At 39.0% G+C, this 26470-nt stretch overlaps 1 protein-coding gene and 2 pseudogenes across 3 annotated transcripts; 1 reads left to right on the plus strand and 2 right to left on the minus strand.

Annotated features, from left to right (window-relative positions):
- Positions 1-87: 87 nt before the first annotated feature.
- On the minus strand, positions 88-18053 carry CNIH1 (cornichon family member 1). Its single transcript, XM_079767569.1, has 5 exons — positions 17856-18053; positions 12564-12632; positions 8105-8217; positions 6950-7093; positions 88-4940 (listed from the first exon to the last, which is right to left on the minus strand). The coding sequence occupies exons 1-5, from the start codon at positions 17934-17936 to the stop codon at positions 4913-4915; spliced, it is 435 nt and encodes a 144-aa protein (XP_079623695.1). The 5' UTR covers positions 17937-18053; the 3' UTR covers positions 88-4912.
- LOC307097469 (small ribosomal subunit protein eS27-like) lies at positions 12639-17798 on the minus strand (annotated as a pseudogene). Its single transcript has one exon. The product of its transcript is annotated as a small ribosomal subunit protein eS27-like (transcript).
- Positions 18054-20301: 2248 nt separating the features above from the next.
- Positions 20302-24493, plus strand: LOC307098289 (metallothionein-4-like; annotated as a pseudogene). Its single transcript has 2 exons — positions 20302-20479; positions 24390-24493. The product of its transcript is annotated as a metallothionein-4-like (transcript).
- Positions 24494-26470: the final 1977 nt, after the last annotated feature.

The raw sequence follows: 26470 nt of genomic DNA on the forward strand, positions 1-26470 counted from the left end.
GTCCAGAGTCCTGGTCAAGCCAAATTAACTGCTGAAATTGAATTAACACACTTTATAATCAACCATTATCCATAAACTACACAAGGAAACATTTGAGATGGTTTTTATTAAATATACAAAAGCAAAATCACGCAAGCTCTAGGAAGGTAGGACTACTTAACGGCATTTTCTTTGGACGGTGGTACAGCACCTTTAAGGTCAACTTAGATTTCAACAAACCTTGAGCACAAATAGCTAACTACATTCTATGTTTCTCTTAGTAGTTTTAGGGTCTACTCAGTCATCAATCTATTATTTAAGAACTTTTCTTCTCCAGAATATATAAGCATGGTAATCAAAGAAATGCAATGTTTAGAAAACCATTGAACAATAAAATTATTCATTCTTTTCCATGTCAAGATATTCACTACATCTTCACTTCCACAATGTGCATTAATAAAATCAATGTAGGATAAGACATTCACTCTCATCCCATAGATTGATCACCTTATATTGTTAACCTTTTGCACTCGGATGTCAAGTGTGACTCGACACGGTTAGCATCGGTAGCAGGAATTGAGAAAAAAGCAAGCGAGTGCAAAGGGTTAATACTGTTTTCCAAAACCAAACAAACAGCAAAGCTGTTTACCCCTTTTAAACATTTAGCTTTAGCTTTAACAAAATTGCTCTACAAAAGCTACTCAACATATCCAGAAATAGAACCACATTTTGCTGGTGAAGTCACCCTGGAGTATTAGTTCAGAACCAACTTCTGAGCTATATATTAGTCCCAGAGACTCATTAGCTGCTGGTCTGACTACAGATCAGTGATTGGTTTGAGCAAAAGAAATTAAGTTATTTGAGACTAACATTAGTTTCCAAAAAGAATGACTATGTGGGATGAGGGCATGCAACAGGGGGTAGGGGAGTCTGGGGGAAAGTCAATGGGGGAAAAAAAGGAGATATATGTACTAATATGTGTAATACTTTAAACAATAAAAAAAAAAAAAAGAATGACTATGAGTACTTTCATGAACATTACTAGACACTATCAATATTTTTTGTCTTTCCCCTTTGAAAAGAATGTTTTAAAATATTTTTGCTATCAGAATTTCTGATTTATAATTATACTGTACAACTGATTGGGAGATGCACATTTGTGGGTATTACATTATATAAATAAGTAAACTTAGATGTGTACTTTTAAAATACAGATCAGTACTTGAATGGGCTCCATGTATCACAATGCTACGCTGTAGCCACACTTAAGATGAAAGCCCAGCCGCCTGCCGGGTATAACAGACACAACGGAAGTCGTTATTTGCACCATGGCAATACCATTCCATGAACACTGATCATAAACATATAACCTGAGGAAAAGAAAAGTGTTGTACAAAAAAAATAAAAATATTTTGCTAGCTTCAAAGTATATCTACAGCTCTATTTCCTTTCTACACAAATATCTGAAATTTTCCAAAAAAAAAAAATGTTGATTTGAGGAGCAGAGAAGAGCTGTTATGAGAGCTATTAACATGAGTGGTCCTCAAGATGAAAAATACTGAACCTTTAAGAGACAGACACACTGCAATCTGCATGTGCTTTGTTGCTTTGTGAGAGACCATTATCAGGGTATCTGAACCTGACTGGTAGGTCTGACAGTTCATGGTTTAATCCATGGTGTTTCTCAAATGCTTTAGTAATACCTGATACATGTCAAAAGTGGACAGTCTGGTCATTTCCTATCATGCCCCCTTCTCATGGAAAATAATTTAAATTTCAAACAAATGAGCAGTTTGTATATAGCCTGGGAGCCAACTCTCCTCTACTCTGGGATGGGGGTGGGGAAATGAGGTGAGCACTATGAAAACCAAGAACCACCACTAATAAAATTCAGATACTGGCATTCAAATAAGTTTCTACACCTATGCTTCCTTAGTTCTAAAGGGACATAATGCCATGATATAGTAGTATGACTCAAGAGAATAGCTCCTAAACAGACTACATTTGTTATATAAGATTTCTAACTCAGGAGAATCTATAGTACCCATAGCAACAAAGAGCTGTTAGTGTAAACGTAAGTCACAATGTGTTACAGTAATGGTTTATGAGTTGGAAACCTCTTAGAGATAAAGCACTTAATACAAAAGTAATTGTAACAATGAAGGAAAAAAAAGAGTATTTAAACAGCTGTCTGCAGAGGGATTACTGAAAGGATTATAACCCAGGCTAACTATGCCTCAACTGGACCTACAAGAATAATATAAGTAAGGCTAACTGGGCCCTGGCCAATGTGGGTCAGTGGTTAGAGCATCAGCCTGCACACTGAAGGGTCTCGGGTTCAATTACCAGTCGGGTTCATGTGGGAGGCAACCAATCAATGTTTCTCTCACAATGTTTCTTCTCTTCTTTCCTCCTCTCCTCTCCCTCCCTTCCACTCTATCTAAAAATAAATGGAAAAAGTATCTAGTGATGATTAACACAAAAACAAAACAGATTAATGGGGGGGGGGGGCGCGGTGGCACAAATTAAATTCAGAGCAAGGAAAGAGTTAATAGGATATTGTCAAATGCAATTTTGTTTCTGCTTACTCCTGTAAGGGATTAAATTGCATAAAACACTAGAAAAGGTAAAGATGAGTAGATATTGAGAGACCATCCAAGTACTCAATGTTCTAATCACTTACATGCCTAGGAACTAACAACCTACCACCAAGATGGGTGACCTTCACGATCAATCATCTTTGAGGAGTCAGCTAAGGACTACATATCTAATTTTTGTTGTATTTTTTTTTATTTTTTAAATACATTTTATTGATTTCAGAGAGGAAGGGAGAGAGAGATAGAAACATCAGTGATGACAGGGAATCATTGATTGGCTGCCTCTTGCACATCCCCCTCTGGGGATCGAGCCCGCAAACCGGGCATGTGCCCTTGAGCAGAATCAAACCCGGAACCCTTCAGTCCGCAGGCCGACGCTCTATCCACTGAGCCAAACCAGCTAGGGCCACATCTAGTTTTTAAAGCATGAGAAGGTGGCTTCCACAAATCGCAACCAGTATACCCTGCATTAGTCCTGAATATTCCAGAATATATTATTAAATAAAGGATATTTGTTAAAACTTATAAAGGTTTTAAAAATACTTGGACAGGATTATTTATGAAAGCCCAGGAAACCTATCTGGTGGATAGACTTGGCCGGGTCTCTCATGATCACAAGTAGTTGTGAACAAGAAAGAAAAATCAGGAGTGGGTACTGATATAATCAGGTGGATCTTAAACTGAATGAGACTTCATATTCAGAGCATGAATTTTCAATACCTAGCTGTGCTTGGCAACTAGTTTACTGCAGGAACTGACCAACAGTCAGTTCCCTCGAGGTGTTCCCCAGGCTATAATATACAAGGTCTGTAAAACTTCTCATTATGAAATGGTGTGACTCTTCTCATTCTCCTGTTTCTACATCCTCTTCTTCAACATATTCTCCTCCATTACCCAATCCCAAACAGTGACAGCTACTCTCCCAAACGAGAGGAAGCATTTTTCTTAGAGTTATAGATTTCTACAAAGATATCCATAAACACCCTTGATCATTATATGCAATTTCTATATATTGGTTTTCATTGTTTAAGAAACTTATCCACTTACACTATTTTCAATTGCCTTAAAATCCTCATCCCAAATGCAACACAAAAATGCTTATAAAAATATGCAAGCCATAATTTAACTGACTAAACAAAAATTAAGTCATTTTATCTTAAAACCTGCTGTTTGAAAAAGGCAAAAAAAAATTTACAACTTATTAGTGCTACAATTTTTTTTAAGTTGGTAAGAAAAATGACACTGTTGTGCCATCAATGGTTATGAATCATGACAAGTGACAACAGAAGGTAATGTGCTTAGTCACTTAAAAATCTTCCTTTTTAGATCCAGACGTAGTATTAAACAAAAAAACAATGTAATTCTCTATTTTTTAAAAACTGACAGTAATATGTCTTTATTGTGGGTTAAGCAAGTTTATGAAATTGCTATTTGTAATCTTTAAAACAATGCACTGAAAGTCTTAATTTCAGAATTTTATTGTATTGCACTAAAGGAACAGCAGGGCGGTTATACAGTATTCTCTTTCATACCGTTTTGTAAATCTGAAGTACTTGCAAACTCTTAAGACTACCTTTACCACCAGATTAGGACAGTAAGTATAATAACCAATTTCTTAATAAGTAATGTCTTACAAATTAAAACACATTTAAAATAGCTTTAAATGCATTCTTCATAAGTAATTCAGCATATGTTTTTATATCATATTCACTTATGCTTAAGAATTAAAGCAAGTATATTACTGTGATGGAAATATGGGAAATCTCTCATTCATGCAATATACAGGGATAATATTCAAGTTAAAGGGGAAAAAAATCCCACTCTTCTTATTTTTTTAATGTATCCTTATATAATCATCTACATGATAGATGAGGAAACCCATGAAGTTTCCCACAGATCAAATATATATTTTCAGTTCATCAGAAGCACCTGGTCATCTACAGCTATTTGTAATTAGATGGCATTTCATTAAAACCAAAACAAGTTCCTATAAACAAAAGCTTCCAATGGACTAAGGACAATAATTAATGCAATCATTCAAGGGATCATGGCTGTTCCTTAAGGAGTGCAAGTTCCAACCTGTCAACACCAGAGGTAATCACTTTACATAATTTATACGTAATTCATTTAAATTCTTTATCCGAGTATAACATATTAAAACAGTCTTTCCACAAGCAAAAAATGTGGAAACATTTAAAAAATAAGGAGTCATTTTTTAATGTAACTGATCAGATTCCATAGGCTACTCTTGGAAACAGGATCTTGCTGGATAGAATCCCTTCGTTTGGTGGCTTTTTGCATGCATTTTAACTGGACCACTTCTTCTGTGTGTTGTTCTAAGAGCTCACCAAGACATAGATCATGCTGAAAAGAAGGAAAAGGCTGTTAATTCAAACATTCCTCATTATAAAAACTAAGAGCGCCAAAAAGTTGAGTCTGTTCCATATAGCAAGCAAGTCTGTGGTATCACACCATCACAGAACATAAAAAGACCAACAAGTTCAAACATGATTTTAACTGGCATTTATGGACTTTTGCCTAAGGTAGGACTTAGCTTGGTGCAATAGTTGTTCCCTATTCCTTTCCCATTTTAGCAAGTAGAAGAGCACAGCTGAAAGTTCAATGGGGGACCTGAGCTTAGAGAAACCCAAAATACCACACGTGGGAGTTGAGTCTATTAATAGAAGTGAGTCTCCAAGGGGTCACTTCCTGCCGGGCCGTGTCAGGTCCTCATATATGACCTCTGTGAATGCCCCGAGCAGTCCTAAGAGGTGAGTACTATTACTAACCCCATTTTACAGATAGGAATGGTCAGTTAAGGAACTTTCCCATTAGAGAAAGGCTCTAGGCAACAGCAACAGGGATTAAAAAAAAAAAAAGGAAAGAAAAGGGGACAAACAAGCAAAATGAAAAGCAATATCCATTTGATTTAGGCTTAAAGACTGCCAGACAATTCTACATGCTATATAGGCAGAGCATGCTTCAGAACCATGTATCTCTAAATGAAAACGCAAACCAAGGAGGTGAGCAAACTCAATTTAAAACGGAAATCAATGTCCTAGTACCACCACCTCCTGGTGAACATTTTCCAACACTGTACATCTCCAGTGATTTATCCAATCATTCATTTCTTTCAGTAAAGTTTTAAGTGTCTACTATATGCTAGCACTGTTCTAGACATTTGTTACAGAAACTTAAAAACAAGAAATTGGGATGACACACGGAACTTCACTTTTCAGAACTGATTCGCTTTGTTTCATGTGAGTGACATCTGTAGGTAACAGTAAAAGAGATACTCATTTTCACAATTATAACCTCTAAAGGCATATTCCAGTCAAGCCTTTCATGCATCCTTTTCTACAATGGAAATGCATATGATATAAAGAGAACATGAATATAAACTTACAATGTAATACTTAGCAAGTTTTCAAGTAACAAGTAGGAGGAAATGGAAGCTAGTTATAACAATTACATCTCATACAGCTAATTTCCCTCAGATTTTGAAAGTCAGATGGAAAGCCCTCTCTAGCTAAATATAAAGCAATAAAAGATGAGAAAAGTTTATTTATACCACTTAAAGAAAAGTTATAGTTCCACCTGACAATGTCCTTTTCTAGTTTTAATAAGCAGCCATTTTATTTCACCTACAGTACACTCAGAGCAGTGCTTCTCATGCAGCGCAATCTGCCCCACAGGAGACATTTTTGGTTATTACAACTGGGGCGGGGTGCTACTGGCTAGTGGACACAGATGCTGCTAAGTATCCTACAATGCACAGGACTGCTCCCCACAACCAAGATTTACCCAGCCTAAAATGTCAACAGTGCCAAGGTTGAGAAACCCTAGTATAAAGGAATGACATGAATCTATCATGGTAGGAAGGGGAGAAAATTGATAATTACACCATCCTATAAGATAGAACTGTTTTTCATTCATCCAATTTAGATTAATCAAACTACAAGATAAAGGGCACAGCATATACAATTTATGAAGCATGATAGAAAGAAAAAAATTAAACACAATCTCGAGACTTTTTTTCCAAACTCACCAAGCCATATCCTCTCAATGCCATCACCTTACCATAAAGAATGAGGATGGTCCTTCACTAACTGAATGAACCTGAAAACTCAGAAAGTAGCATGCCTGGCCAAACTATCTGCTTCTGACAGCACACCAGCTGGCTGCTTTGACAAGTACCAGTATATTCACATTCCATGTGAACTGGCTGGTGTGCACTGTCATTACCAGTTACCACCATTCAAGACACTGAGTTATTCTTCAAGTGGATTCTCAGGTGTTAAGATCATAATGCCTGCAAACATTTTAGACAGCAAAGTGAAATATCACATTTTTATTTTATTTTTTAAACTTACCCGTATAAGTAGTAAAAAAAGGCTAGAAGATAAAAAGCTAATTTGCACCATCCTTCTTTCTGACAGTATGCTAGAATATCAGCATTCATGATGGTTGTAGGGTCATAGAGTCCTGGTCCACTCATCACTGGTCTACTCATATACCTGTAATAAACACAGTCTATCAGCCACTCAGAAAGGGAGCAAACCTTCAGGATGGGAAGGAGGGTTTTTTCCCTAATGTTTGGTCCACATAGGAAAGAATACTTTTAGAGATGGAGTTCTTTCCTTTCATCATCTTAATTTTAAAACTACAGCCCCTAAATGAGCAGAACAGGACAGCTAAAGAAGTCACATCTGGTCTCCTCTACACTTTATCAGAAATCCAAGAAAAATAGGAATAACTGTAAAAAGTATATAAGATTTAACGTTTTATTTTAACATAATTTTACTTAGAGAAAAGGTACAAGAACACTTCACCCAGACATTCCAAATGTTTACACTTACCATATTTGCTCTATCCTTCTCTTTCTCATTTTATCTCTAAATATGCATACTTTTTTTGACCATTTCAGAGTTCAGCTATAGATGTGATATCATTTTACTCTTAAACACTTCTTCAGTATATATTGCCTAAAATCAAGGGCAATGTCATTTTTACATCTAAGACAAAAAACTCAACTCTATGTAGATCAAGTAGAACTTTTAAAAGTTATGAAATATGAATATCTTTTATAAATAACCACATTAAAGTTTGAATTTATATGAAGTTCAAAGAAAGGCAAAATTAATATAAGGTTTTAGAAGTCAGTAGTTCTCTTTGGGAAGCACAGGGGTAACAGACTGGGATGGGCTGGAGCTGGTGTATGTCTCGATCTGGTGGTGGTTTCGCGGGTGTATACATACGGATGAATTCATTGAGCTGTACACTTCAGACTTTGCACAGTATTGTATGTAAGTTATACCTCATTAAAAAAAACACCTTTCAAGAGTAATAAAGCAAACTCTCTAGAGTCTAAGAAGTGTAGTAAATCAGTTATTTGCTCATCCACTTATTTTTAAAATAAAGGCCAACTAATTTCCAGTTTTTATTTAGGTAACTAGCAAGTAAGACAACCGTATTAACTACAGTATAATTTAACTAGGAAAAGTATTAGAAGTATATCTAAATATTACCTCCAAATATGATATGCCAAGAGAGGCATATTGAGACCCAGGGTAAGCCACTCTGCTGCACAAAGAAACATGACACAGAAGAAAGCATGGATGAGGTACTCTGGAAGTACAAGCTGGAAGAAAAACACAAGCCAGTTATCAAAACGCCTGGGCGTTCAGTCAACTGTTAACTTGGAAAGCAGGTGGCAACCAAGTTTCCATAATGAAAAATTACTGTTTTCCTAGACTCTAAGATGAAACTACTGAGTTTCATCCCCATATTTAACTTTTACCAAAGCAGGATTGCAAGCAAGTGGATAAGAGGATACAGCTTGCACTAAAAGAATAAGATAAAACCTAAACTTTAAAACTCAAATTCTTAAAGCAATAGGTTATATTATACAAAGTTACCACCCAGATGATTGTTTAGTTATTTGCTGATCAATTGGAATACTTTTTCTTTCTACTATTAAAAAATGATAAAATTACAAAAATGAGATATCTGATCACATGCAACATGATATTTTAAAAAATCCACAAAAACAAAACTCCCCTTTAGAAGTTTACACATTAGTGTTTTTAAGCCTTTAACAGTAACCCAGAATGCTACATATACAGTATTTAACAAACCACATCACATTACCACAAAGTAATTTTTCAATGGAAAGCCAACAGCCAATAATCTCAGCACAGTCAGGAAGGAAAGAATACTAATATGCACAAATACAAATGATGTGCTTTCTGCAATGTAGGAGGGAAAAGACAGCTCTGACCCAAGAAATTAGAATTTTCCCCAGTTCCTGCCCTTCCATTTGTACACGGCCTTCCTGTTTCTTTAAGTCTGCTTTCCAATGAAAGACAGTGCAGACCAGTAGAAGCTCAGAACTTAAGAACAAAATAAATCTTTTGGTAGTAGGTAGTATTAAGTGAGGAAAAATCAATTCAAGCAAAATGCTTTTTATAAAATGACCAGGAGTTAATGCTTTGTTTTAAATTATCTTTCTCATCCTAAAGATTTCAGCCTAATGACTTTGTAAATAAAAATACCAACACCACCCGGCCAGCTAGCTCAGTGGTTGAGCGACGACCTATGAACTAGGATGTCCCGGTTTGATTCCCGGTCAGGGCACATGCTGAGGTTACAGGTTCGATCCCCAGTGTGGGGTGTGCAGGAGACATCCAATCAATGATTCTCTGTCATCAATGAGGTTTCTATCTCTCTCTCCCTTTCTCTTCCACTCTGAAATCAATAAAAATATATTTTTTTTTAAAAATAACACCTTTCATTGCAAGTTGCAGCCAAAGAACTTCCTGTAAATCACAGCTGCAAAGCAGTTTCTCAAATGTTTGCATCATACCAAATTATATGAATCCTCAACATTATCAGATCTTTCCTAGGGGAAACCATAGCTGTAGAAATAAGAGTTATACTCTACATTCAAGCCGATTTTCTAATACTGCCAAATTACCTTTTCTAATTTAAAGGTACAGAGAGAAGTTTTTAATGAATATTATTTTAAATGAAATCCCAATAAAACTAATTTTTCCACACCACCAACCAGGTATTTTCTACAAACTTAAGTATATAAACTTGTAAATAGCATGAACCTTTAAGCTAGCATTTATTTAACATCAAAGTTAAACATCTACAGTCGCTAAAGAAAATGTCCATAGGAAATCTTTAAAACTCTGACTACAACCAGGACAAACCAAGAAAAAAAGACATTTTATTAGGAGTTCTACTACAGCTGCTATTTACAATCCTAGTTTAAATTATGGGATTTTTCTTTTAAATAAAGATAATTAAAATTGGCCCTCTAAAAGCCCATTAATATCTAACAATATGAATTATCACCCAAGTTTTTGCCCTACACTTACAGGCTGAGGTATGGGGAGAGAATGATTTTGAAAGTATGATCCCTACTGACCTTAAACAATATACTTTAGTGACAGTGAAAATAATCTGCAACTCTACCAGTTCTAATATGAAACAAATGCCACACTCCTCCTTCTCAAAAAAAAAAGTCCAGAAACTTTTATTATGCACCTATCATAAAAACCAGTCCTCTCTGATTGTTCTTTAATGACAAAATTTTCCCATAAGTGACATAAAAGTTATTCCACTTAGGAAACAGCATTTATACAAAAACTTCCAGAAAAAAATACCTCATGCAATATGGCGGAAATGATACATACAAATCAATATATTCTCTAGTTAAGGCTCACATTTTTAAAAATAATTTCATTTGTCTTCCCTCATACTTTGGCAGAATTGTCAAAACAAAACTTTAATAGGGAAAACTGTCAGATGCACTGCTATTAAGCTAATTTTCGGCACCCAATCCGAAATACAACCTGTGCTTGTATAAAAACTTCCTCCCAACATATTGCAGCATTAGGATATCCCAAACACATCTTCTCTAAATGAGAATTTCTTTCCATTAAGAAAAGCCAGAAATCACATATGTTAAAGTGAAATTAGTCCCTCTTAAATTTATAGTAAAGTAGGAAAATACAAGAGGATGAGCTTAACAATCAGGTTGTTGGGTTCAAATTCTGGTTATACCTTAGCTGTGTAACCTTGAGCAAGGTGCTTTAATCTCGATAAGCCTGTTTACTCTCCTATTCATGAAAATAAACTGTCAGGAGAACTGGATGACAAAACCCAAGATAAGATGCTCAGCTCAGAGGCTGGGACCCAGGAAAGCACTCATCTGATTTCAGCTATTATTATTCTCATCACGATTTGCTTTTTTGAAGTAGTGAAAAGCCAAAGACAGAATACTAATATTAAACATATGTCAAAAGGAGAAACTTCAGTTTCTAAATTTCTTGTAATAGTGTGTTAAGATGTTTTCCAATGAACATTATTACTTTCCAATGAAAAGGCAGTCATCTTATATTTTGTTTCATAAGAGCAGAGAAACAATTAGTAAGCTAATACTTTTAAATGTATATACTCGTCATACTTTAACAGTCTTTAAAGCCAAACTAGAAATCTATTCCATCATTCATATTTATCTAAGAAACAATAATAAAGTAGCAAACTAACTTTATAGAATAGCAACTTTCAACCTTTTTCAACTTGTGGCACACATAAACTAATTACTAAAATTCTGTGGCACACTAAAAAAGATATATTTTGCCTATCTGAAAAAAAAAGCTATAATTTTGATTCATTCACACCGATGGCTACTGTTTTATCTGTTGTCATTTTTTATTTGACAATCTAAGGAAGAAGAGGTCAGTGCCCCTGATTAAATAGTCATATATAGCATGTTTTAAAAACTCTTGCTACATACTGGTTGAAAATCAGTTATAGATCCTTTTCCAAATAAAATCCCTCTAGTAAGCTAGTGAATTACGGCATTATACAACTGAAGTTTACACAAGCTCTCATCTTCATGAAGTAATTTTTAAAGATGAATTATAGTATACTATATCTTAAAGTACCCAATGCTTTCTTACAAACCACCTTTCAGTTTCTGACCAGCTAGGTAAAATCAAACCTACAGGCTAAAGGGGAATCTTTCTAAATGAGGTAAGTAAATGAAGTAAAAATATAGAGAGAATCCCCAAGCACAATGGAGCTACATTATAATTAAACCCATCAGAACCTAGTATTAGACAGGTCTGTTTTAGAAATTTATAGTGGATATGTATTAGAAACAACTATGTAGATAATTGTATACAAATTATCCACAAAATTCTGGCAGTATGAGTCAATAGGTCAGCATTACTGCAAGATTCCAGAGCCAAAGAACAGAGCTATCTACCTAAAACGCTCTGAATAAACATCAGCTGAAACAGAATTAATTCCAGAGCAGACATAATTAAAGATAAAACTAGATAGGATACTAAAGACTCCCAAGTAACAACAGGTAAATAATCTTACCATCCATTCAAGTCATTTTATGTTAACCAACTGTCAAACATTGTACCAAATAATTCAACATAGAAGTGCCTATAGCTATTATAATATTTTTTAAAAAATGCATAAGCATTTAACAGCTTTCCCTACTTGGCAGGGCCAGCAAGCATTTGCATAAAACATGACATTTCATGAAAGCATAAACCTCAACAAGCATATGAACGAGCACACTGAACATAACATTTTACAAATACAAATGCCCTAACCCTCCCCATGAAATGAATGTAGCAGGAAAACATTAAACTAAAAAGCAGTACACACCTTTAATGCAATTTTGACTCTTTTAATCTTTTTGACCTTTTCAACTGTCTTTGGCCGACAATGTAAAAAGCAGATTGGAAGAATGTTAGTGTGACAGCTGACAAGATCACCAGCAGATTAATAATAGTCAGAACAGTCAAGCAGGACAGGAAAAAGAATATTTTTAAGTCTGTTTCAAAAAATACAAATATACCATGCTACTGAGAATATTGGCCATTTTCAAATTATATCAAGTTAAAAGCAAAAATGGTTTTAAAATCTAAAGAAAACTCCGATATTATAACTTACAGGATTCAGGGTATTACACTGGTCTATAGGATTCTTGTAATCAGTCTTCAGCTCATCAAATGCTATAATCTAAAATAGAATTTAAACAGTTAGGACCTCTTGTTTTAATAAAAAGATGCAACAAACCTGCCCCATCATCAAATAACTGAATAGAGTTAATAAAAAAGCAAACATTACATGTACACTGATTTACAATAAACTCAATTATGTGCTAATAAATAAGTAACTAGAATCAGACTTAAAGAACTGAAAACACTTTTATATTATTATCATTAACATGATCTGATATTACTGTGATAAATACCTTCAATTTTCAATTGTTTTCTATGCCTCTTTCAAGTTATTTTGACTTGAAATTATCTTCGTCCCAGCCACAACTATTCATCAAAACTCTATCCTAAAAAACCTTCTTCCTATGTCAACTCATCCCTTGGGCAGATATAAGTGCCTATCTGTCAAATCTCTACAGAGCACAGGGCTATATAATGCTACCAATATGGCATCCCTCACACTTTTACATACAGATTGTGTCTCCCACCAGACTGTGCCCATCAGGGTGAAGTGTTTTTAATCATCTGTGCATGCCCCACCCTCATCACAGTGTTCAATGGGACACTAGAGATAGACTCGAATGCTTCAGTTTGTTCCCGTTTGTGCCCCAACACATACATTTCAAAGTCCTGCTTCGATCTGGAAATGCAAAAAATGGTCTCAAAGTAGAGAAACTGGGGATTATTCAACTTCACGGGCAGGACCACCACATGCAGGAGCGCAGTTTCTGCACAGGACAAAGGGCTCCTGGCCAGCCCATAATCCTGCTGCCAAGCACCCTGGCATGGGCTCTGCACTAGACTCGGCACCCAGAGGCTGTATCTGTTCAGGAGGAAGGATTCTTTTGCCCCAAGAGGTATCTTGTTCCAATTCACCTGAAGGCACCATACAGGCAAGAGCAGAGTCCTGTTCAAGGCCACTGTAAAAGTGACCAATCTGACCTCCGTTCATGAACTCATGCAGGTCATTTTACCTGGTCACCAAACTAAAGACTGTGTAAGGGTAAGGCCGGGTAAGGCCAGTTTTTCAAAGTGTGAAGAGTGAAACACTTATAAATGCGATAAGGGGAGAGAGATGGCATCCACTTAAAATGCATGGCAAAAATGCTTTTGTCCAGACTCTAGAGAATTGTGGCTTTAACATGTAGGGTCACTAAACACAGAGCTTCAAAGTTAAAATGTACTAACAAATCAAAATGGGGTAATGGACCACTTTGTGATGCTAAGATAGGTGTCAAAACAAGAAGTCAAAGGCACCACGTTTATGGGGGAGATATTTTAGTTGCTGGCACTAGTTACCTGGGGAACAGAACCTAATCTGCCCTTTGGTGGGTTACAAATAGCATCTTTATATACTAGTATGTGACAGTGTTACTCAATATTACCAGTAACCAATGGAGTCATATTTCTAGATTTCAATATGCTGGTTTATTTCCCTATTAAGGTTTTTAGCTTCATAAAAATGTGTTTTTTTAATTTCTAGGATGTTATAAAACTCACCAACCTAACCTAATAAAAATTCTAACTAAAATAGGAATAGAAGGAAAATAATTGAAATGTAAACTCCATAAAAGCAAAGCTTTTTTCTGCTATGCCTTAGGGTCTAAAGAGTGCCTGGCACATACTTAAGTGTTTAATCAATATTTATTGAATGTAAAAAGGGAAAAAAGAAAAATAGCCCTATGCTAAAAAAAAAGTACAGGACTCAGCAAAAGGCATTTTCCTCTGCTAATGATTCCTAACATATATAAATGTTAAAAATATAAATGTACAATTAGAAGATACTAACTTCTGATCATTTATGGGCATTAGTCACTCACCTGATATTAGCTCTGTCATATCCCCAATGCATTTTAATAATAAAGTTCAAGACAAGAACCATAATCACAAATACAATTACTTGCCTAAAACAAGATCAATTTAACAGCAGAGTCCAAAACGTATGTCTTAAAACTGACCTTTTTTTTTAATTGAACATTTCCTTCAGGTGATTTCAAGGGATCTTTTAATAAGTATGATGATGAATGGGTTTCTGTTTAAGTTCTATAAGCTAGTTTCCAAAACTTTTCTCAAAAGATTCTTATTAAGAATCTTTTGTGATTTCAAATCTTTTGTGATTGTGTGTCTGGACAAAGATGTTCACAAAATTTTCCACAGAAGTGCAAACACAATAAAAACAGATAAATCCCTAAAAATACCAAACTACCCAATTCAGGCTATCTTCAAATCTGATGTACATCCTTAGGGAATGACTTCTGAATGTTTAGCTTTCAAACAAACCTGTGCTCCCAACTCTATTCCCCACAGAGCATTAATCACATGAATTAGGACTGAACTGACAGAAGTGACGATCAGCATAAAAAACATCTACCAGTGCCCAGCCGGGTGTGGCTCAGCAGTTGAGTGTCGACCCAGGAACCAAGAGGTCACCAGTTCGATTCCCGGTCAGGGCATATGCCTGGGTTGTGGGCTCAATCCTCAGTGTGGGGCATTAGGAGGCAGCCAATCAATGATTCTCTCTCATCATTGATGTTTTTTTGTTTTGTTTTGTTTTCCCATAATCAAAACTTTATTGAAAAATTGACACCAAAATAGGAGATCACTGTTGTATACTTACAAAATTAAATGTAATTACATTATCCTGGTAGATTAACTAGAATTACTAAACTGATAAGGCTTTGTTGTGATATAACCCAAATTCAGGAAGCTGTGTGGATCATCAGTGTTGCTTTCTTCTAAATGAACACCCTTCCGAGAGTCTAGCCTTTCCTCCTGTTGGCTGGCACAACACTGTTGAACAACCTACGCAAAGAACCACTGTCTGAGCATGGCTGAAAACCGTGGTGATCTTGTAGCAACCTGGACATTTTACATCCATAAAATAAGGATTTGGACTTTGAACTAGCCGTTTCTTTTTATGTTTTTTCTTTTCCTCTTCCTAGGACGGATGTAGTAAATCTCTAGCCAAAGGCATGTTGATCCTCTCGAAGGCGCAGCCCATCCCAACCTCCAAGGCAACACCCAGCTCATCACTGATGTTTCTATCTCTCCCTCTCCCTTCTCTGAAATCAATAAAAATATATTTTTTTAAAAAAACATCTACCAGTCCTAGCCGGTATGGCTTAGTGGATAGAGTGTTGGCCCTCCGGACTGAAGGGTCCCGGGTTCGATTCTGGTCAAGGGTACATGCCTGGGTTTCGGGCTTGATCCCCAGTAGGGGGTGTGCAGGAGGCAGCCGATCAATGATTCTTTCCCATCATTGCTATTTCTCTAAATCTCTCCCTCTCCCTTCCTCTCTGAAATCAATAAAAATATATATTTTTTTAAAAATCTACCATATGACTAATTTAAACAGGATTTTGTGAATTTATACTTGAAACTTCCACATGAAGTCTTCTGAAATTTATTTAAAGTACCTAAGAGAATAAACTGAAGGTTCTGGAGAATTAAAACTATTTATTTGTTTGTGTGTTTATTTATTTATTTAGAATTCTGAATCTGTTCCCAAAGGATGTATAATCCTCTGAACTACCAAGAAATCCCTAAGGATAAAAGCTTTCCACTAATATGTGGAATACAAACAAATTTTTTTTTAAGTTCTAAAATAGGACTTAAAATTATATCTACCCGGACACAGATTCATTTCAAAGCTAAAACTAAATTACCCATTTTTTAAAAAATACAGTTCAGGTTTTCCACGACTTGGTTCAAAGTGTAAAAAAGCCATCCACAGCTCTCTTCTAAAAATCCTCATCACTCAGAAAACAAAGAGCACCCATCATGCAGGAAGTGACTTAAATCCACATCTACAGAGAGAAGGGAACCGCGTTTCAGTTTCACTGGGGCTTAGTACTAAGATGGAGATAGTCTACCTCCCAAATTATCTGTACTTCGTGTTCTTCCACCAAAGAGCCTAAAATGCTCTTGAAGTTACTGGTTCCTACATAAGCATTCCCTACTACACCAACAGTCGAGGTCTTAACAATTGTAAACATAATCGAACTCTTGAGCAAAAGGAAATGGGTTTGTGATATCACTCTACCTTGGACATTATTTTTGCACAAGACACTGCAGCTCTTTCAATGACCCTGTCACTTTATGTTCCATTAAACAAATCCTTGTTATGGGTATAAAACCCGACTTAAAATTGACATTCCAGTGAACATGCCCAATCATCCAAACTAAGACCAATAATCCGGAAGATACTGGACGACAGGGGGGACGGGGGAGTGGCAGAAGCAAATACAAGATACATTTTTAATGAATGCGGATTCCCTGAAGGCTGCTTCTCATCTTGCGCTAGAGGAACAGAATTCCTTAAAAATCTCTTGCAGAACTAATGTCACGGGGAACTTACTGGTTCCTTCCCGGGATCAGTAAGGATGTGCTTTCTATCCTGCAGCATGTTAGCAAAGGGGGGGGTGGAGGGGGGGTCCCTGAAAGCTTAAGGTTTCTGAGCATTTTCAAAATCAAAGTAAAACTACCTTTACCAAGTCAAGTTACCCAGAATACAGAGGTGGTTGGGAACTGTCTCTTGAGAAACTGGCGGTCAAAGTATGATTTAGGGGAAAAGTTCGGAGATGAGGTCAACAGAGCAATCAATCCAGCATCAAAGTTCACTAGCAAACAACCCGAAAACAGTGATTCTACTAGAAGAGCACCCGACAAGTGCTGGAAAGCAGAGCTGGAACTTCATCTCAAACAGGTTACAACTATCTCATCAGGGCCAGGCTCCTGCCGAAACCCGAAAAGAAAATCAATCTGTATTAATAATTCGGAAAACTCCCTTTCCGCTAAGTACACAGCACGACTCTGAGCCCGTGACGTCCTCCCCGGGGATGCGGGGATGCGGGGATGTAGGGGTATGGGGGTGCGGGGGTGCGGTGGGCCGGCCGAGCGTCCGCGCCTGGAAGCGGGGTCCGCAGGGCCGGCAGGACGGCGGCCGCCCCACCCACAAGCGGGGAGCAGAGCAGCGGCGCGCGGCCTGCGCCGGGACCGGCGGGCGCCTCCGTGGCAGCACCGCACGCCCGTCCCTCCCACGACCTGCAGCCCCGGGCCTGCGGAGCGAGGGCTCAGACCCCGGCGGCGCGGCCTGCGCCACCCGCCCCGCCCCGCCCCGCTCTCCGGAGCGCAGACCTAGGGGGTCCACGGCCACCTCGACCGCGGTGGGCCCGGCGCGAGAAGAGGCTGCGCCGCCGCGTCGCCCTCCCCCCGCCCCCCACCCCCGGCGCCGGCTACTCACGTGCCAGATGGCGAAGAAGATGAGTGCGGCGGTGAGCAGCAGCGCCAGCATGTAGCAGAAGGCCGCGAACGTGAACGCCATGGCCGGGGAGGAGGAGCAGGGAGCGGCGGCGGTGCCAGCGGAGAAAGGCGGCGCAGGGCCCTCTGGGTAAAACCATTCACTTCCCCCGGCCACAGCCTAGACCGCCGCCGCCGCCGCTGCCGCCGCCGCCGCGGCACCCGCCCTCCCAGCGCGCCTGCGCACTGGCCCGGGCGCGCCGGCGCCCTCTGATGGCAGAAGTCCGCGTCGCACCTATATTGTCCGCACAGCTGATTGATTTTTCCTGCCCTACCGTGTTAATTCTTTGAACAAATATTTTTTTAATGAGAGCCTAGTATGTTCCAGGTACTGTGCTTCTTCTTTGAAATACAAATATGAGTAAGGTAATACTTGCACTTACAGAACTTAGTTTACTGTCCGCAATAGACCTAAATAAATCATGACAGAATTCTAACCCCGTTAGGGGAAGTCTGCGGGGAGTTATGAGAGGGCACGCAGATCGCCCTGGAGCGTTCAAGGCAGGATTCCTGTTTCTTAAGTTGTCTAGATAAAGTTGTCTAAAGAGAAGGTGGGATCAGCAGTCAGCTCAAAGGAGACAATTCAAAGACACAGAGTTGAAAGAAAGAAAAGAAAGCTTAGTGACTTTTTCCATTGCAACCAAGTAGAATATCATATAGACTCTGAAATATAGGGAGATGGACATCTGGATATAGAGACAAGGAGATACAGATATAGCTGAAACAAAAATTTCATCAAACAATACTAAGACTCATACGTGCTTTCTTTTTTTTCTGTTTTGCTGTTTTGTTTTTAATACTGGTTGTGACCCACAAAATTGATTCACTCCCTGCTAACTGATCATTGCTAGCGGAAGCAGAAATCATTGAAGGCTTTTAAGCAAGAGAAGGACATGTTTAGATTTCCATTAAAGATTGCTCACACTAGCAAATTGCACAGCAAATGGTTTAGAAACAGAGTCTATCCAGTTCTGTCCAACAGAACTTTCTGCAATTGTGGAAATTTTATCTGCACTGTCCAGTCCTGTAGCCACAAGTAAGTGTGGCTATTGAGCATTTGCAATGTGGCTAGTATGACTGAGGAATTGAACTTTACATTTTACTTATTTGAATTAATTAATACAAAGATATTCTCTCCAGATAAACAGAGGTCCACACCAGGGCACAGGAGTGCAGGCTGTTCTTCAACCCCACCAACCTCCTGGGCCAGCCACCTGAGTGCAGTATACAAACTGCCCAACTGTGCACCAAGACCCTGATTAGGATCATGAAATCGGAAGCAAGGAGCTCACAGCAATGGTCCTGGCAAAAGTGGCTGTGGCTCTGGCTAAAGCAGAGGAAGCTGGGAGAGAAAGGAGTGGACATATTTAATAGTGCTTGGGAGAGAAGTTCAGCAGGATTCGACTGATTGGACACCATGGTGAGAGAAAGAAAGGTGTCAGAGAAGACTTTTTAATACTGCAGGCCACAGAAAGCATAGCAGAGAAAGCATAGCATTGGGCAATATTTGTCCAGGAGAACTCATACTCTAATGAGGGGCAGATGCAGTCTTGGGGTAAACATTTTTCGGGGAACTGTCCAAGTCAAACCATGAGATTCAGCCCCGTTTTTGTAAATGTATCCCATCTACACTAATACTGAGGAGGGGCAGCTGGCCAATGCTCCGCCAAAGCAGCACAGCATCCTCCTGCTGACCACACAGATTCTTTGTCCCTCCGGGGTTTGAGTGTGACATATGCAAGGACACTCAGCGACAGAGGGCAAGTCCACAAGTGGGGAGACACGAGAGAGAAAGCAGTCAGCAGAACCCCACGGTAAGAGGAATCCCAGAGTACCTTGGTCCCATAACGCATGTTATTTATGAGTAGATCAAAACCATGTCTCAGCAGAAGTAAAGTAGCTAAACGGGGGCCTGCCTCTTTTTTTTTTTTTTTTAAAGAAAAATGGGAGGCTATTAAAAATCAATAATAAAAGTTTCACACGTTCACTGCTTGGTTGCTATTTGTATCTGCTGTTCATGTCAACTTATGCCAACCCCATTAGACCCTGAAACGTCAGAGAGCCTGACACTGGAAGTCTAATAACCGCACTGGCTTGGGAAAACATGGAAAAAAGAAGCAAATTTTTGCAGATAATCCGCAAGTCCTGGAGCATTCGAATGCTATTCAGCTAGTGCTGACCACCATTCCCAGGGCTTCTATATGTGGTAATCAGGCTGGAAAAACGAGCGCATGGGCATCTGTTTTATCGTCGGTTAATCTTTGAATTTTACACTCTTTTGTGCTTAACCTTTCAGTTATACACTTTTAAATTTTTATATTGTGTTATTAGAAATGTTTTGTAGAGGCTCCCTTCTCCAGCACAGACAGAGCCTCTCAGACGCCTGGACCATGGACCCCAGGCAATGCTCCTGCTTTTCTGGAGGAATATGCATCTGTAGAGATGACTGCAAATGCACAACTTGCAACTGTAAAACATGTTGAAAAAGCCGCTGCTCCTGCTACCCCCCGGGCTGTGCCAAGTGTGCCCAGGGCTGCAGCTGAGGAAGCTCAAGCAAATGCAGCTGCTGCCACTGAAATGCATCTGTCTTGCTGAAGGTGCAACCTGGGAAGCGTCTGTGCAGTGCATTAGTTGAGAAGTTGAGATGATTGTGCTTTTTGGCATTCATGTAAAGTGCTTGGAGCAATACAGTTCTCACTCATGGCAAAAGAAGAAAAAAAAGAAGAGGAGGAGGAAGAAGAGGGGGGAGGAGGAGAAACATTTTGTAACTTTTTGTAAGTAAAAAGTTTATCATTTGAAAAGAATCCATTTTCCTCCAGTTCTATTGGACTGGCACCATTCTGTTTCTCAGAGTGGGCCACAGGCTAGAAGAACAGTAATGAGATTCCATCTCTCACCTCCAGCATTATCAGGACTCTCACCTTTGGAAGCTGGGCGTGTCCTGGCCAGGCCAGACCTGGAACAGGTGCCAGGCCAGCCATGTACCACATTGCAATTCTCTGGACTGTGTGCAATGGTGTGGGCAGGGCTGAAGGAAACTAACAAGGGAAGATGTGGTACTCTGCAGCCAGCGAAGCCAGGAGCCGTTACCACCCAGAGGCCTGAGGATTGTAAAGGGAACTGAATCTGAATTAATAATGTGAGAGTGGCTGCGAGGCAGGAAGGGCCAAGATGGGCCATGGGTGAAGGGAAGTCAAATTGGTTTTGAGTAAGCCAAAGCAGTGAGAATGAGAAAAGAGTAACAAGTAAATGGCTAGGTGGTTCAACCGCAGGAACATGGAACTAGGCAGGGAGATACTTTAATATGCTATTGGCAAAAGATCAACCAACTTCTGCTTTTGATACGAAAACTAGAAAACTGTCCATAGAGCGAGAGCTGGGTGCTTCCAAGTCCCAAGCCATATTCCAGTCTCAATGAGGCTCAACAGTACGGCCATCTCTGGGTCAGTCAATCCATTATTATGAGTAATCTCATAATTAATCAAATGACTAGAGCCAGAGTAGCATAAATACCCAGAAACTTCAACAAGGAGTGTGTGCTACCAATATGAAAATAAATTATACCACTTACTGAGAAAAATAAAAAACCTAAAAAAAGGTTTTTCTTGATTGAAGTTTTTAAAGATGTCATTTTCTCCCAAATTAATTTATAATTAATTAGCACAATTATACCCTAAGTCCCAATGAGATTTGGAACAAAATTATTTTAAAGTTCACCTTAAAAAATAAATACATGAAAATAATAAGTCAATATTTGAAAAAAATAAAGGTAAAAAGAAATTAGCCTTATGAGTTTTGAAAACATTTTATAGTGCTGCAAAAATTATCACTATGATTGAGGCACAAAAAATGGCAAACATATCAATGTATTAGGATTCTTATCTTAGAAAAAGAGACAATCCCATATAAGAATTGAATACCTTTTAAAGGAGGCATTCCAAATTATTGGGGAAAATATTTTTGGTGATGTTAAAATCTTTGTTGAGGTACATAAATAATTTAAATACTTTATGTCACATAATTAGGTAAATCCAAGGATAGTCATAAAGTGATAAGATAACATACATATAGAGTTGTCAAATCTCTGGGCGTGGGTATACTTTCTAAACTAAAAATCAGTGAGTTACCTCACACACACACACACTCACACACACACACAAACACACATACAACCCACCCAATCAACAGACCAATTATGCAAATGAATAAAAATTTTAAAACATAAAATGTACAAAAATAAAAAGGAAGCTGAAATGTCCAGTAAAAAAATGATAAAGGATTAATAAATATAGGGTGTCTCTAAAACTATATATTAAAATACATTTAATTTTTAAAATTGAGCTATCAGCTGTTAAAGTGTGTATACATTTTTTGGGACACCCTTTAGGTTGAAAACTCACTAAAATAAATTCTAACACCCCAGTCGATGAATGGACAAAGGATAGGATTATACAATTTACAGTTGTAGTTGGCTAACAACATGTGAGAAAATAGTCAAGTCTCTTTAGTCATCCAAGAAAAGCAAACTTAAAAATGAAGATAGGCCCTAACCGGTTTGGCTCAGTGGATAGAGCATCGGCCTGCGGACTGAAAGGTCCCAGCTTCGTTTCTGGTCAAGGGCATGTACCTTGGTTGCGAGCCCATCCCCAGTAGGGGGCGTGCAGGAGGCAGCTGATCCATGTTTCTCTCTCATCTATGTTTCTAGCTCTCTATCCCTCTCCTTTCCGCTCTGTAAAAAAATCAATAAAATATATATTTTTTAAAAATGAAGATAGCTATTTGGTAATCAAATTAAGCAATACTTTAAATAATAAAAGTATTCAATGTTGGCAAGGCTCCTATGTTCATAGCTGCTGGGAGTCCAGTTCAGTATAACACTCTTGAAAATAATCAAAAGCATAGAAAAAGTGTTTTTGCACCAAAATATCTCTAGCAATAGTTTTGGAAACCACCAACATATCAAACAATAAGGGAATTGTTAAGTAAATCATAATATATGCACTCAGAAAAATATGATGAAACTAATTAGATTTATGAAGTTTTTTTAATGGAGAATGTATACATTTTATTACTCCTAAAATTGGATACATACCATATACAATTATCTTTTTAAAATATATAAGGAACGCCCTAGCCCGTGTTGTTCAGTTGGTTTACCATCATCTTTTGCACCGAAAGGTTGCAATTTTCAGTCAGGGCACATGTCCCCGGTCAGGTGCATGCAGGAGGAAATGATCGATGTTTCTCTCTCACATGGACTTATCTCTCTCTCTCTCTCTCTCTCTCTCTCTCTCTCTCTCTCTCTCTTTCTTCCCTTCTCTCTAAAAATCAATAAAAACATATTTTTTTTAAAAATTGCTGGGCATTTGACTAATCTGTTAGGGTATATGGGGAAAAATAGCAATGAATACATTGAAAACTAAGAAAATGGGAAGAAATCATCAAGCAAAACAAAAGTTGTAGAAAGAGTCATCTTAAAGATACCTCAAAAAGCCATCCAAAGATCCAAAAGATGGCCTTTGGGTAAGAACCATTTGAATACCTGCCCTACTCTTGGTACTCAGAACCAGTGTTAAATAGAGAAGCAATAACAAGCGAAAGAACAGCAACCTACTTACCAGCAGCACGTGCAAGCATGCAAAGGTAATCTAATCGGTCAAGGAGAATATACTAGTAGTCAACTTTCTGTGGGCAGTCACTTAAGCTAACATCTTTTCTGTCTCCTTCCTTTCCTCCCCAATACCTCGGGGCCGGGGGGCGGGGGTGGTGGTGGTGGCAGTGCAAGAAAGGGAGACACCCATCCCACACCCTGCTTCCCTTGAGCTATACGTTTAGCATGTGCTGAGGGGGAGAAGAGGCTGGAAGCAAATATGAGATTGAATTTTTTTAAATGAACAGAAAAGGCACTTTTAACAACCATGCAACTGAAATATTATGAAAATAGTATAACATCAAGGAAGCTTTCTAACCAGAGGTAAAAAGAGAGGTTGACAGAGAGGTGGTTTTTTAAAAACAACCACAAAATTGTTCTTAGACTATTCCATTTGAGTGTCCTTCATCAGACCAGTTACATAAATTAGAAAAATATCAGATGGTGGTAAGTACTGTGCAGAGAATTAACACCGAGGTGACATGATGGTGAATATGTTGTTACCTTAGGATGGATGATTAGAGAAAGCCTCTGTGATAGGCAACATTTACCATTCAGAATGGATCCAGCCAGAATACGGGGAGAGAGGGAAAGTGGGTAATCTTCCCAGGAGGAAGCTACAGCGAGTGAGAAGGCCTGAGCTTGTGTGACTGAGGAACAAAAATAAGCCCAGCCTGGCTCAGGTGTCGTGGGCTAAGAGAATACGGCAAAATGAGATCAGAGAGGTACGCAGGGCCCACATCTGAGAGCTGACCCTGATGGCAGAGAAAGTGACGTGTACCCTCCCCAATGGCAGCAAGGCAAAAATGCATGTTTCTTATGGGCCAGACACGGACGCTGCTCAAGACGCCAGCCTGGAGAAGCAAGGGGACTATGACATAGAGCTGACTGCTAGAAGCCAAGAGCTGGGAGGGCAGTTGCAAAGCCATTAGCCAGAGGAGGAATAGCCCAAGTAAAGGGATCTGTAGCCAAGTCCCCAGTGGGAGGTGTGGGGGGGTGGGGGAGGACTGGGCAAGGAACTCACCAAAGTTCTCCATGGGGGAAAGAGTGGGCATTTAACACTGGCCACACCCCTGAGGGCACCCACTCCAGGTTAGTTCGTCTTTTTTTCTGCTCCCTTACATTGTACCTCCTTTGGCCTCCCTACTGGAGCAAGGCAGAGCAATCAAGTACAGAAACACCTCTCCCCATAGTGGGTTTCCCCAGCCTACAGCATACTTGAAGGAGGTGAAGTGGGGGGAAGAGAGGTGGAGGGAGGGAGCTTTAAAGAAAATAAGATGCTGAAGTTTTTGACATCCAACTAGATTGGAATTCTTATTACCTAAAAAAATGAACGTGATTCCATAATTCTTAAGAGAGATCAGAAAAATGATGGGGCCCAAGAATTCCTCCAGACACACGGAGATAACCAAAAATATCACAATGAATCTCTTGGGGTGGTGCAATTTTTCTTCCCTTTGCTTATTTATATTTCCTAATTCTTCTCTGATACTAGCTGTTTAATGAAAGTTTGTGGATTTTTGAAGAAATTGCTATACTTAGTTTAACAGACTTCCTGGTTTCAATGGCATTGGAGAGGATTTTTGGAGCTTGGTTTTGGCAGGCTGCAGCAGCATGGGAATGAGCCCAGGGCATGTTTGTGCAAAAGGTGATTCAGTTAGGCTGGAGTTAGTGTAAATGTAGGAATAGCGGCAGATGAAACCAGAGGTAGCACTACTTAAGTACTTTTGTATGCCTGTTAACAGACATGTCCATATGTATCAACTTAAGGAATGGAGGGTTTCTGGTAACGAGAGACAGGTAGTCACCCAGAAAGAACTGACCCTCCAGGCCTCAGGAAGATGGGACTCTGAAGAGTGGCCCTGGATCCAAGCAGGCACTAGGAACCTAACAGGCAGGAGTGTCTCTTCAGTGCAGGCTCACGGTTCAGCTGTCTCTGCTTGCCTGCTTCATGCTATAGTGTCCAGCTGGCAGCATCTCTCCCTCTGCTCCGTAGGCTGCACATGGCCTCATCTCCATCCAATGGCATTCTTCCAAGTTCAGTTCCCACTGCTAACTGCCTCATTCAGGAGAATGAGATCATCTCCCCAGTGTCAGGAATTGAAGGTACTTTATAGTTATAGATTAGCCCAGCTCATTTCTGGTACCAGTCAGGCAACATCATACAGGCAGGCTGCCCTTGGGTTTAGCAGGCAGAGCTGGAAGTGAGCAATCGGGAGAGGGTTGAGGACAGGAAAGTACATCCATTTGAAACAAATAACAGCTGCCTAAAGACTTGCCCCTTCAGCAATCTCCCTCCCTCTCTCTCTCTCTCTCTCTCTCACACACACACACACACACACACACACACACACAGCCTTCACAGCCTTGCCCTGCTTTGTCTAAGCACTACAGGGTGGCTTTTGGATGCAACCTAGGCATTCAGCCTTTTCTCTCCTATAATTAGAAAAGAGGGTTACCTCAGTAGGGAGCTTTTTCATGTAGCCTACGAGCAGATGTCGAGTAAAGATTAAGAGAACTGTGTGAAACCTCCCCCATGCTCAGCAATAAGATCTTAATCTAATTGGCTCCCAACATAACTAAAAATATACTGTACAAGGATACCATTTCCACTCAGGGTGTGCCCTCATGCACATGAGGGTGGGCCCATGCTATGAGGTTAGTCGTCATAAATGTGTTTTGCTGCTGAAAAGTGAAAAGGACAAAAAGACAGGAAGGTGAAAAAATTTAGGGGCTGGCCAAGTAGCCAAATTTGAGAAATAAGGAAGACATGTTTCCCTGTGGCCAAATCTCCTAGTGAGATTCTTAAAGATGGAAAGGCATAAACCACTCCTTTCATAACCATAAATATACTGTGAGTACTACCACATATTCAATCAAAAGATGTATATGGCAAAACTATGTAAGCA

Source organism: Cnephaeus nilssonii (genome assembly GCF_951640355.1).
Source record: "Cnephaeus nilssonii genome assembly, chromosome: 4".
NCBI classification, from domain to species: domain Eukaryota; kingdom Metazoa; phylum Chordata; class Mammalia; order Chiroptera; family Vespertilionidae; genus Cnephaeus; species Cnephaeus nilssonii.

What these genes read in the sequence shown, in the direction of transcription:
- CNIH1 (XM_079767569.1), bottom strand. Translation starts at nt 17,936, where the DNA reads ATGGCGTTCACGTTCGCGGCCTTCTGCTACATGCTGGCGCTGCTGCTC. An exon ending in TCTTCTTCGCCATCTGGCAC is followed by an intron (nt 12,633 to 17,855) that starts GTGAGTAGCCGG and finishes ATTCTATTTTAG; the next exon opens with ATTATAGCATTTGATGAGCT. An exon ending in AGTGTAATACCCTGAATCCT is followed by an intron (nt 8,218 to 12,563) that starts GTAAGTTATAAT and finishes TTTTTCTTCCAG; the next exon opens with CTTGTACTTCCAGAGTACCT.